The 13,315-nt window shown below is 50.4% G+C and overlaps 1 protein-coding gene across 1 annotated transcript; it reads left to right on the top strand.

Annotated features, from left to right (window-relative positions):
• Positions 1–5,523: 5,523 nt before the first annotated feature.
• On the top strand, positions 5,524–12,487 carry IGFBP6 (insulin like growth factor binding protein 6). The gene is made up of 4 exons (XM_003831038.5): positions 5,524–8,178; positions 10,852–10,997; positions 11,181–11,300; positions 12,175–12,487. The coding sequence occupies exons 1-4, from the start codon at positions 7,842–7,844 to the stop codon at positions 12,295–12,297; spliced, it is 726 nt and encodes a 241-aa protein (XP_003831086.1). The 5' UTR covers positions 5,524–7,841; the 3' UTR covers positions 12,298–12,487.
• Positions 12,488–13,315: the final 828 nt, after the last annotated feature.

Genomic DNA, 13,315 nt, shown 5'->3' with positions numbered 1-13,315 from the left:
GCATGTGCCTATAGTCCCAGCTACTCGGGAGGCTGAGGCAGGAGAATCACTTGAACCCAGGAGGCAGAGGTTGCAGTGAGCCGAGATCATGCCATCATGCCATTGCACTCCAGGCTGGGCAACAAGAGTGAAACTCCATCTCAAAAAAAAAAAAAAAAAAAAAGAGCCCAACTGCCTGGTTTGAATCTGGCTCCAAAACTCTGTGCCTCCCGGGAGGCTGCAGTGAGCCGAGATCGTGCCACTGCACTCCAGCCTGGGCAACAGAGTGAGACTCCATCTCAAAAAAAACCAAAAAAACCCAAAAAGGGGAAATTTGGACAGACAGAGGGAAAACACTGCGAAGACAGCCACGTGATGCCAGAGGCAGAGATTGAATTGACACAGCTGCAAGCCAAGAAATGCCAGAAATTGCCAGTCACCACTAGCCCTGGGAAGAGGCAAGAAAGCCCATTCTGCCCTGAGTCTCAGCGAGAGCTGCTGACACCTTGATTTTGGACTTCCAGCCTCCAGAACTCTGAGACAATGTATACCTGTCTTAGCCACCCAATTTATGGCTCTTTTTTACAGTAGCCCTAGCAAACTAATACAATCAATATGCATTCATGTATCTTTATTTTATACCTTGAGTTATAATCCAATACTATGTAATCTATTTTGTTGCTCAAATTGTTTCAGCCTCTGTCATTGAGAGCCCTTTCAGGTTGGTTCCCTTGTCCCTTTGATATGCCCCCATCCTTTTGTTTTGTGGGTACTTTCTTACTTTCTAGTACTACAAGATGCTCTAGGTCATCTATTTTCCCTGCCCCAGACCCAGAATCAGCCAGTTCTCCAAAAAATGGAGAAACGTTCTTCCTTTTCTGGAGAATGGTATTTAGAAACCAAGATCTAGCTGTGAGATATGCTACTGTTATTGTAGTGTCATTTCTTCTAGGCCCTCTGGGGCAACGGAGTTAGGTAACACATGTATGTATTCTAACCATGTGCATATAGGTATCTATAATCGTTTCTGTATCTATTCATCTGACTATATATTAAGCTAAATACAAGTTCACACTGCTGTCTCTCATTCTAACCCAGTACCACAGAGTTCATTATATAGCCTTGTGGATCTGTGACTTCTCCCTCTGACAGTGAGAAACCTGGCTCCCAACATTCATTACTTATTTGTTCAACCCCAATATATATGTAAAGCACTTTCAAAATTTTTAACCCATACTCCAATGAGAAACAGATGTACCAGTTACAGTACAGTGTTTCTGTAAAGTGCATTCTTCTTTTTGTTTTTAGCCTTTGAGAGTTTCCAGTGAAAACACTGTTTTCCAAAGTTACTTAGGTCAGCTCCTTTTCTTCTCACCCTCCTCAGTGTGTGTGTCATAAATGTGTAATATAATTAGATTAATTTGTCACAGTCTGCATTCTATCCCAGAATACCCTGGCATCCTGGCTGATTTTCTCAGTTGTTTATCGTATGTTGGATAAACAGATATTAGCACTAAGTTCTCTGGGAGCACAATTCCTACTTATGTCCATATCTCCCAGTTACATCTACATAAATAGGTGCCCTATGAATCCATTGAATGACTGAATATACTTTTATTCATTTAAATATTTAAAAAAGCAAGACGCAGATCCTTAGTTGCTCCTTTTTGTTCACTAATGATTCCCAACTCCCAATCATCTGGCTGGCTCCAGCCCAGTCTAGAAAAGTCTTGTTCCCTTTCCAGCTCTCCTTCCTCTGATGTACCGAGACACTGGGGACCCAGGTGGAGCACACATGCACACACACACATCAACACGCATATGCTGTTTTGCTCTCCCTGCCCTTTTACCTTTACAACTGTTACACAAAGATGTGCTTTCCTCCTTGGGATGCCTTCACCATCCCCTCTCTTCATCCCTATCCATCTCTTCTCCCAAACTCTCCTGTAAAGCCCTATTCCCTGGGAAGTCCTGTTTGATTTACCCTCGGGGCAGTTTTCCCTCTCTTGACAGCACTCTGGGCCTCTCAGACTATTGGCCTTTACCTGAGAGCAGGGAGAAGATGAAGAAAAGAGAGAGGAAGCGCTGAAGGGGTGGGAGGGCCAAGAGAGCTCCTGGAGTAGGCTGGGCTAGCGCCTAGTTCCAGGAGGATGGCGGAGCCTCCAGAAGTGTTGCAGTATCTCCGTCACCTCTCTGTCCCTCCCCCAGGACTGCCTTTGCTCCCACCAAAAACACCGATATTTCCTGGTGTCTATTCTAAAGTCTTTCTATGGGCTGGAAGCTGGAGGCCCAGAGATAAAAAAGGAATGGGGGCCCTATTCTCAAAACACCCACAATCTAACTGGAAAAATGATGCAGGAAAAGAGGAGCAAAAATATAAAATAGCAACACAATAATGTGGATGAATTAAAAGGAAGGCAGGGTGTCAACTGGCCAAGTAGGTGAGGAAGAGGTGCCAGAATATGGTTAATGATGGGCTAGGTGTGGTGTCTCTTGCCTGTAATCCCAGTACTTTGGGAGGCTGAGGTGGGAGGATCACTTGAGTCTAGGAGCTCAAGCTCCTGTATTGTCCAGCCTGGACAATATAATAATAAGATCCTGTCTATATAAAATAATTTTTTTTCTTTTTTGAGGGGGGTTTCGCTCTCGTTGCCCAGGCTGGAGTACAATGGTGTGATCTCAGCTCACTGCAACCTCCGCCTCCTGGGTTTAAGCAATTCTCCTTCCTCAGCCTCCCAAGTAGCTGGGATTACAGGCATGCGCCATCATGCCAGGCTAATTTTTTTGTATTTTTAGTAGAGACGAGGTTTCACCATGTTGGTTTCACCAGGCTGGTTTCGAATTCCTGACCTCAGGTGATCTGCCCACCTCGGCCTCCCAAAGTGCTGGGATTACAGGCGTGAGTAAGCACACCTGGCCTAAAAAATTAAAAAATTAGCCAGATGTGGTGGTGCGTGGCTGTGGTCCCAACTACTCTGGAGGCTGAAATGGAAGGATTACTTGAGCCCATGAGGTTGAGGCTGCAGTGAGCTGTGACTGAGCCACTGCACTCCAGCCTGGGTGACAGAGTGAGACCCTGTTTCAAAAAAAAAAGAATGTGGCTAGTGATGAGGGGAGTGAAGGGAGGGTCCTTGTAAGCTGAAAGCTTGGAGTTCAGGGGAAGAAATGATCTCTGAGCACCAATTATGCCTCATCCTCATTTCCCCTTATCCCATTTCAATCCCCAAGATGAGAAACTACCAGGGGGTTCTGGGGAAGGTGATTCAGCCAGCTAACTGAAGCAGAGTGTGTTTCAGGGTCATTGTCTATGGGACCCTGAATGTCAGGTGGAGCACAGGTTCTATGGTAGGGGAGGACATCGAGGAATAACACACACCGGGACCTGTGGGGTCGGGGGGCAAGGGGAGGGAGAGCATCAGATCAAATAGCTAAGGCATGTGGGGTTTAATACATAAATATATGGACCGGGCATGGTGGCTTATGCCTGTAATCCCAGCATTTTGAGAGGCTGAGGCGGGCAGATCATGAGGTCAGGAGTTGGAGACCAGCATGATCAACATGGTGAAACCTCGTCTCTACTAAAAATACAAAAATTAGCCGGGCACGGTGGCACGTGGCTGTAATCCCAGCTACTCAGGAGTCTGAGACAGGAGAATCGCCTGAACCCAGGAGGCAGAGGTTGCAGTGAGCCGAGTTCGCATCACTGCACTCCAACCTGGGCGACAGAGCCAGACTCCGTCTCAAAAAAAACGAAAAACAAAAAACATAAATACATAAGTGATGGATTGATAGGTGCAGCAAACCACTGTGGCACACGTTTACCTATGTAACAAACCTGCACATTCTGCACATACATCCCAGAACTTAAAGTAAAATTTAAAAACCAAGAAATAGAAAGTAAAGTGCCCCCGAAATCCTTGAGGAGAAGAGAATTATGGGATCAGGAGCACATTTCAGCAGGACCAGTTTGGATGGTATGTGTGGGAGAGATGGCAGAAAACAGAGGCTGCAGGTTAGCTGAGGTTTACACAGTAGTTCCCATCAGGCCCACGTCAGCCTTAGGCCATGTCATGATGTGATGTGGTCATTGAACTTCCTCTCTGGGACTTTCTGTCTGTGGACTGTGCCACTGTTTCTCGTCTCAAATTTAAAGCTGAATATGGTCCAGGCAGGCCCCTTCCTTTATCCCTTGTTCTCAAAAGGAAGTCAGCACTTGGGGCACCATGAATTTAGAGGGACGGGTTGAGTATGAGAGACACAGCATGAAGGATCAGAAAACCAGGGTATAATGTAGATGCGGAGGAGGAAGTTCCAGCAGAGTTTGTTTATGGAAAAGCTTAAGTGATAGCCCAAGCTATTTAGCCTTTCTTCAGCCTGGAAGAAACTTCTCAGCAAACCCTTCTCACACAAAGGGCAGACAGAATCCGACAGTTTTGTACCTTAGCCCACACTCTTGGTCTGAGTGCTGAACATGTGCTTCAGATTTCTGCCCTGGGTACTAAGGCAGAGGGCATCCCAATGGCAGGAAGGCAGAGTTCAAGCGTCTCAGTCTGCAAAGAGACTGGTTAGACCCTCAGTGCTGATGGCCATACAACTGGGGATCATGCTAGAGGGAGGGGGAAACAGGGAAGTGTAATCCTGGGGTGGTGGGTGGAACTGGACTGTGCAATCGGGCTTAGAATCTAGAAAGTAACAGCTGGGCAGGTGGGAGCAGCAGGCAGGGAGAATCTGAGGAGGCGGTGGTAACAGTGTGGGAAGAGGGGGCTGGAAATTGAGGAGGGTTGAGGAGGGAGTGGTGGATGTTAGAAGCTGGCAAAGTGTTGGGCTTTTTCTGAATGTAACCTACAAATGAGTAGCACAGCCTTTTTTTTTTTTTTTTTTTGAGACAGGGTCTCACTCTGGTTGTTCCAGGCTGGAGTGCAGTGGTGTGATCTTGGCTCATCCCTTCCACCTTAGCCTCCTAGGTAGCTGGGACTAAAGGCATGCACCACCACATCTGGCTGATATTTTGTATTTTTAGTAGAGATGGGGCTTGGTCATATTGCCCAGGCTGGTCTGGAACTCCTGGGCTCAATTGATCCTCCCACCTTGGCCTCCCAGAGTGCTGGGATTACAGGCATGAATCACTATGACAAACATCTTTAAAGAGCCACATCAATCTGGGTGCAGTGGCTCACACCTATAATTCCAGAACTCTGGGAGGCCAAGGCGAAAGGATCACTTGAGCCCAGGAGTTCCAGACCAGCCTGGGCAACATGTCGAAACCCCCTCTCTGCTAAAAATACAATTAGCCGGGCGTGGTGGTGTGTGCCTGTAGTCCCAGCTACCTGGGAGGCTAAGGTGGGAGGATCTTCTGAGCCCAGGAGGTCAAGGTTACAGTGAGCCGTGATGGAGTCACTGCACTCCAGCCTGGGAAATAAAATGAGACCCTGCCTCAAAAAAAAAAAAAAAAAAAAATCTAGAACCAGACCAGAAATACCATTTGACCCAACGATCCCATTACTGGGTATATACCCAAAGGAATATAAATCATTCTATTATAAAAATACATGCACATGTATGTTTATTGCAGCACTATTCACAATAGCAAAGACATAGAACCAACCCAAATGCATGGAATACTATGCAGCCATAAAAAGGAATGAGATCATGTCCTCTGCAGGGACATGGATGAAGCTGGAAGCCATCATTCTCAGCAAACTAACACAGGAACAGAAAACCAAACACTACATGTTCTCACTCATAAGTGGGGGCTGAAAACAATGAGAACGCATGGACACAGGGAGGGGAACAACACACACTGGGGCCTGTGGTGGGGTAGGGGCTAGGGGAGGGAGAGCATCAGGTCAAATAGCTAATGTATGCGGGACTTAATACCTAGGCGTTGGGTTGACGGGCAGCAAACCACATGGCACATGTTTACCTATGTAACAAACCTGCACATTCTGCACATGTATCCCAGAACTTAAAATAAAATAAAATAAAATTTAAATTTAAAAAAGAGCCACACTGGGATCCTGCAAGAGCACAGCCATCTCTTTCCCCTTCCCAACTTCCCACAGGCTTTCCATCTTATTCAGGAGCACCAACCCGAAGTCCAGGAGAAAGACCCTAAGACCCTAGCCAGAACCATGTGTAGGACAAAATAAATAGTGATAAAGGGTGTGCAGCAGGACCCCAGTACCCTGGAACCCATCTCTGACCAGCCTTGGTTCCAGGGAGCTTAGTCAGAGCTTGTGGCAGGGGGTTGAAGAGCCTTGGTGGAAGGGGTGCTTTCTCTCACCCCTTTCCCAATTTTGCCCTTCCTCTCCTCTGCCCTGGTCTACTTCTCCCATCAGCAGTAGCTTCTCCCATCAGCTGCCCCACAACCCTCTCCTCCCTGCCTCTCCAGTCTGCATCAGTATCTCAGGGCAACAGGAAAACACCATTCTCCAAACACAGGTCCTAGGGTCCCAGGGTTGCATGGCGAAGCGGGCTGTGCTGACAATGAGGTTCGTATTATTTCTATTTACCTAAAAGTTCAAGAAGGCCTTGCTGACATTGTTGCTTGGGGCCCAGCATTTAAACTTAGTCACTGCCCAGAGCCCTTGTTTTAGGAAAGAATGAGATGGTCCCTGTTGCATAACCCAGAGCTGGGTGGGTGTGGGTTGCCGAAGGAAACAGTCCCTCTTCCTCTCTCTTGTGAGGCCTGGCTAGGAGTGCCTGGGATGGGCGGGACACTGCCTGGGGAAGATGGGTGGGGAGCGGTGGAACCCGACCCTTGGAGCGAAGGCGGACAAGTAGGCAGGCAAAGATGCTGAGTAGTCCCTCCCCAAAGTCCCCTGGGCACAAGACACTCTGATGAATCTAGAAAACCCCATGGATGACTGGGAGGGAAGGAAACGGATTCTGGGAGAGGAGAAGAATGGAGGAGCGAGCTTACCTGAAGGACGGGGATGGGGAGGGGGGTGGGGTCTGCTCTCTGGCCACTGTCCCCAAGAGCATCCCGAATACGAGTTCCTTTAATTCTCTCCCTCTCTAGTTTCAACCTGCCAATTTCCCCCTTTCCCTGCCTCCCAGCCAGTTCTCACCCTGCACACAGCCCTCTCCAATCCTTCCAGACTCCGCATGCGCCCACCACAACGCTAGGGTCTCCTACGGTTCATTCAAGGTGTATCCCTCCCTGCCTCCTGGCCCTTCCCCCATTGGCTTACCCCAGTCTGGTTCCCCTCGGGCCCCTTTTCTCCATAGTCTTATCTCAAGGGTGCTTTCTCTTACTCCTTTCCCAATTTTGCCCTTCCTCTCCTCTGCCCTGTTCTACTTCTCCCATCAGCAGTAGAATTTCCCAAGACCCCGTTATCCACCCTCTCCATCTTTTCTCTGTCCCTCCACATTTGCCCACTCCTCTTGTGATCCACACACACCATCTCTTCTCAGTTCCCTTTCAGCCCCCGTCTTCTCACTCCCCACCGGGTCCCTGCATGCCCCTCGTCGTCCTACACATACACACTAAGTGGATTGCACTCCCGTCCTCCCCTTCTTCCGCTCCTCCCCACCCTCCAGTCCCTCCAGCCAGCTGTACAGCTCCCAAATTCCGGGCCGAGATTCCCGGGAACAAAGCAAGAAAAATCAGAGCAATTTGGGAAGTAAACAGAAACTGGAAAGGGAGGGGGAAAGAAGAGTGGGGAGGACCCAGGTTGGGGGGGCCCTCTCCAGTCCCACCCAGTTTAGGGAATGCCCCTGCCCTCTCCCCCACCCCCCTTCACCTGGCTCTTAAAGGGCCCGGCCCCTGGCCGGCGGCTACTTAAGACAGAGGGGCGGCGGCGGGCAGCAGCTGCGCTGCGACTGCTCTGGAAGGAGAGGACGGGGCACAAACCCTGACCATGACCCCCCATAGGCTGCTGCCACCGCTGCTGCTGCTGCTGCTAGCTCTGCTGCTCGCTGCCAGCCCAGGAGGCGCCTTGGCGCGGTGCCCAGGCTGCGGGCAAGGGGTGCAGGCGGGTTGTCCAGGGGGCTGCGTGGAGGAGGAGGATGGGGGGTCGCCAGCCGAGGGCTGCGCGGAAGCTGAGGGCTGTCTCAGGAGGGAGGGGCAGGACTGCGGGGTCTACACCCCTAACTGCGCCCCAGGACTGCAGTGCCATCCGCCCAAGGACGACGAGGCGCCTTTGCGGGCGCTGCTGCTCGGCCGAGGCCGCTGCCTTCCGGCCCGCGCGCCTGCTGGTGAGTCCGCGCCCCGCCCCTGCCCCGCCCACGTGAGACCCGCGTCCTCCAGGCAGGGTCCTGGGGAGACGGGAGTGGGTGGCCCGGCAAGCCTTTCCGCCCTGGCCCTTGACGCTTCCGACTTTGGGGGGCACATTTGTGTGGGGGAGAAGGGGCAAGTGCAGGAAGCTGAGGTGCAGCCAGGGGACCTGGTGATACAGCAGAAGGTGTCTGCGCTCTCGGCCTTCTTTTTTGCTCCATTTATTTTCCCTTGATGGAGTGTGCGTGCAGGTGGGAACTTGGGGGAGGCAGGGGGAGAAATGGGAGGGTTTTAGGGCCATTCCATGGGCTCCAGCAGGCCCAGCTCCTACAACCCTAGACGGCCAAGCTGGGGAAAGGACCCAAATGTTGTTCTCAGCTTCCACTTGGAGAAAAGGGGAGGGGAACCCCAGACTCCGAAATTCTGCACACACTGAGAAATGACTCCTTTCCTCCTAATACCGGTGTTCGAAGCACCTAAACAGGAGGCGTCTAGAACCGAAGAGGCCCCAAATCCAGGGTTGTATTAGACTTGAGTAGGGACTGAGGGCAGGCTAGGGCGTAGGTTAGGGGAGAGGGGAGAAAGAGTAGGGGAAAGAGGGAATCTGCCAAATCAGGGTTATGATTTAAACCTGCTCAGAATCGTTCACCCATCCTACCCCACCCTGCTCCAGGGAGGAGAGCAGAAGCTGAGTCACTGGGTGGGTGGGACAGAAGTGAATCAGCCGTGAAAACATGGGGGGCAGCAGGGAGATGGGGAGGGCAGGAAATGCAAACTGTGCATCCCAGAGGCTCTGGGTTCCTTCCACGGGAGGGGATGGAGAATTCACTTGGAGTTTCTTTCAGTTCCAAATGCCTGAGTGCAGGCTTCTGGGCGTCCTCCTAGAAGGTGGTCTGGGTGGATGAGAGGAGGCAGTTTGGAACTAAATGGTTGGGTGCTAAATGTAGGGAATGAAGGACAAGGTCTGGGGAGGGGTGGGCATCCTGAGGAAGAAGGATCAGACTCAGGATTGCAGGGGAAATGTCTCCTGGGTTGTGAGTGGTAGTTAGCTGGGAGCTTGTCTTTAGGCACAGAGGAAGAGGATCCCTTCAGGGGTTCTGATATCTGATTAGATATTAGGCAAATTCCAAGCAGTCAGTACATGCTCCCCTTTCTGCCTTTGCCTGTCCCTGACTTATTTCCTCACCCCTTCCCAGTCCTGAGCTCTCCCCGGACCCTCCGGAAACTTTCTCCAGAGCCAGGAGCAACCTGCAGGTTGGAAGCCCCTCATTCCTTGCACCTTCTTAATCTGCCCTCAGCCTGTCTTGGTTAAGGGTTGAATCCATGTGCTCCTGGGACCACTGGGGTTGAGCTGGCCTGGGTCACAGGGTACCAGAAGGGAGAGGTTCCCACTGCAGTGCCCCAGAAGTAACCACATCTCAGGCCTGGGAGGGGTGGGTTGAGTCATAGCAAGGTCACAGCAGGGACACACATTCCTTTTGGGTCCCTGTTGGCCCCCCTCCTACATCCGTTGCTCTTCTGCCCCAGCTCTCTGGCTTCGTGCGCCCCCTTCTGGCCTCTGGTGGAACAGCCAGGTCTTGTCACCCAAAGCCCAAAGCCCCAAATAGTCCTTTGAATTTGTTCTCCATTTTTTCATTTATTTTATTATTTATTGTAATTAATTGATTGATTTTTAAATTAGTTAATTTTTTAAATTAAGTAATTAATTAATTTTTTTAAATTAAGTAATTAATTAATTTTTTAAAATTAAGTAACTTTTTAAAATTAAGTAATTTTTAAAAATTAAGTAATTAATTAATTTTAAAAAGTATTTATTTATTTTGAGACAAAGTCTCACTCTGTTGCCCAGGCTGGAGTACAGTGGTCCAGCGTCTCACTGCAACCTCCGCCCCCCCGAGTTCAAGCGATTCTCCTGTCTCAGCCTCCGGAGTAGCTGGGACTACAGGAGACTGACACCATGCCAGGCTAATTTTTGTATTTTTAGTGGAGACGGGGTTTCACCATGTTGGCCAGGCTGGTCTCGAACGCCTGACCTCAAGTGATCTGCCCACCTTGGCCTCCCAAAGTGCTGGGATGACAGGCATGAGCCACTGCGCCCAGCCAATAATTTATTTATTTTTGAGACAGGGTCTCACTCGGTTGTCCAGGCTGAAGTGCAGTAGCACAATCATGGCTCACTGCAGTCTTGACTTCTGGGGCTCAAGCAGTCCTCCTGCCTCAGCCTCTCAAGTAGCTGGGACTGCAGGTGCACGCCACCACACCTCGGTAATTTTATAAATTATTTGTAGAGATGAGGTTCTCATTATGTTGCCCAGGCTGGTCTCAAACTCCTGGGCTCGAGCAATCCTCCCACCTCCACTTCTCAAAGTTCTGGGATTACAGGCGTGAGCAATTGCACCCATCCTCATTTTCCATTTTTGCTTTCCAAAATTCATCTCCTTTATAAGCCTTAAAAATCAGTATGGGAAATACTGGGGAATATTGTCAGGAAAAGTAATATAACTATTTGTCAGAGAAAGAAACTAGGGCCAGCATCATGCAACAGCGGGGCATAAGGCCCTCCCTTCCTTACTTCAGCAGGTGATGTGGGCAAGGCCCTTCTCCACATGGCTCTGCCTGATTTCTGACCTCTCCTTCTCCTATTCCTCCTCCAGTTGCAGAGGAGAATCCTAAGGAGAGTAAACCCCAAGCAGGCACTGCCCGCCCACAGGATGTGAACCGCAGAGACCAACAGAGGAATCCAGGCACCTCTACCACGCCCTCCCAGCCCAATTCTGCGGGTGTCCAAGACACTGAGATGGTGCGTTTGGAGCTGGTAGGGAGCAGGAGGGGTGGGAAGCCCTGGAGACTTCCATCTGAGACTGCTCCCTTGGGCTTGGAGACATCTCCATTGTCTGTCCTGGGTGCTTGCCTGGTGGGCCAGAAGGTTGGAACGGGGAGCTGGGCTGGAGCGGTTCTAAGCTGCCTACTCTCCCTTCCCCAGGGCCCATGCCGTAGACATCTGGACTCAGTGCTGCAGCAACTCCAGACTGAGGTCTACCGAGGGGCTCAAACACTCTACGTGCCCAATTGTGACCATCGAGGCTTCTACCGGAAGCGGCAGGTGAGACTATTTTTCTTCTCCTCCTGCTCCAGCAGAAGGCTCCTGCCAGGGAGTGGGGGCGGTGCTGCTTACAAAGCTGCATAAATAAGACACTGCCCCATCTTTAAGGATCTTCCAACTTTAGGAGAACATAGAGAATATAATTTATTAAACAAACTTAGAGAATAATCAACCACACACTGTGAGAGAAAACCCACTTAAGGAATGCCCTAACTCAGTGGCTCTCGAACTTGAGGCATCAGAATCCTCCGGAGGGCTTATGCCACACAGATGGCTGAGCCCCACCGGCAGCCTTCCTGATTCAGGAGGTGTGGGGTGGGGCCTGACAATATGCATTTCTAACATGTTCCCTGGTGATCCGGATTTGGGAACGTCACTTTGAAAACTACTGTTCCAGGCTAGCAGAATGCACACAATTTATTGGTTGAAGAGGGGGAACTAAAGAGAGGGAACACTGGGCCGGGTGCGGTGTCTCATGCCTGTAATCCCAGCACTTTGGGAGGCCAAGGCTGGTGGATCACGAGGTCAGGAGTTCAAGATCAGCCTGAACAACCTGGTGAAACCCCATCTGTTTTAAAAATTACAAAAATTAGCCAGATGTGGTGGCGTGCACCTGTAATCCCAGCTACTCAGGAGGCTGAGGCAAGAGAATTGCTTGAATCTGGGAGGTGGAGGTTGCAGTGAGCAGAGATCATGCCAATGCATTCCAGCCAGGGCGACAGAGCGAGACTCCATCTCAAAAAAAAAAAAAAAAGAGAGGGAACCCCCGAGGGGACGCTCAGGTGTTTTTACATCCTCAGACTCAGATGTCCCCTCTCATTCTCCTGCTGGAAGCCTCTGGCCTCACTCCTGACCTGTGTGCCTCTCTCTCCAGTGCCGCTCCTCCCAGGGGCAGCGCCGAGGTCCCTGCTGGTGTGTGGATCGGATGGGCAAGTCCCTGCCAGGGTCTCCAGATGGCAATGGAAGCTCCTCCTGCCCCACTGGGAGTAGCGGCTAAAGCTGGGGGATAGAGGGGCTGCAGGGCCACTGGAAGGAACATGGAGCTGTCATCACTCAACAAAAAACCCCAGGCCCTCAATCCACCTTCAGGCCCCGCCCCATGGGCCCCTCACCCCTGGGCCTTTACACATGCGGTTGGAAAGAGTGTTGGTGTTGGCTGGGGTGTCAATAAAGCTGTGCTTGGGGTCGCTGGCTTGTGTCTCTGTGTCTGCCTCTCACAATTCTGGAATCCCTGGCCCTCTCTTTACCCCACTACAGCTCACTCACAGCATTTCTCCTTTCCTGTGGATACCTTTAGTCCTTCCTGTGACAGCCAGGCAGAAGCTTCAAGCCATCAAGCCTCACAGAGCTGCCCACCAGGAGTTGGGAGTGGGAAGGGGAGACACTGAGATCATGGCCTTAATTTGAAGTTGTGACCTTGTTTCTAACACTGATCTTTGGACACAAAGGGAGGGGAAGGATTAATAGTTAATCCCAGCAGGAACCCAGCAAAGAGGAACTCTCAAAGCACATACCCTTCTGTTACTTCCTACTAAAAAAAGAAGGAAATTATTACTAATATATGAGCTCATCCCATGGCCCTGAACCATGTGATTTTACCTGGACAACCTCATTTTGAGCTTACGATAACCTTGTGATATAGGGATTTTTACCCCAATTTTTCAGAGGAGGAAACTGGCTTAAAATTTGGGGTCACTTGCCTGAAATTATATAGCTGGTAAATGACAGAGGGAGGTTTGCATCCGGTTCTTCCATATGTGACAATACCTGGTATTCCTTAGGTGCTGAATACGTGTTTGTTTAGCCTCCTTTCTGCCTACATGCTCACCCAAGCAGGTGTCAGGAAGCGCAGACGTTCAGGGGCCCTGACACTCAGCCTTTCCTGGAGGGGCCCCAGTTCCGTGAGTAGCACGGTGCCAACCCCATCAGAATATTACCACATGTGTCAATCACACACCTTGTGGTGAAAGCGAGCTGAACGCACTGATACATGAAGACATTTCTGACTCCTCCCT

The sequence above is a fragment of the Pan paniscus genome, chromosome 10 (genome assembly GCF_029289425.2).
Source record: "Pan paniscus chromosome 10, NHGRI_mPanPan1-v2.0_pri, whole genome shotgun sequence".
NCBI classification, from domain to species: Eukaryota; Metazoa; Chordata; class Mammalia; order Primates; family Hominidae; genus Pan; species Pan paniscus.
The sequence above is the reverse complement of the archived record's forward strand: the minus strand, read 5'-3'. Positions and strand labels throughout refer to the sequence as shown.

Excerpts from the sequence above, each read along its gene's own strand:
- IGFBP6 (XM_003831038.5), top strand. The coding sequence starts at position 7,842 with ATGACCCCCCATAGGCTGCTGCCACCGCTGCTGCTGCTGCTGCTAGCT. Across the intron at positions 10,998-11,180 it reads GTGTCCAAGACACTGAGATG|GGCCCATGCCGTAGACATCT; the intron begins GTGCGTTTGGAG and ends TCCCTTCCCCAG. Across the intron at positions 11,301-12,174 it reads GCTTCTACCGGAAGCGGCAG|TGCCGCTCCTCCCAGGGGCA; the intron begins GTGAGACTATTT and ends CTCTCTCTCCAG.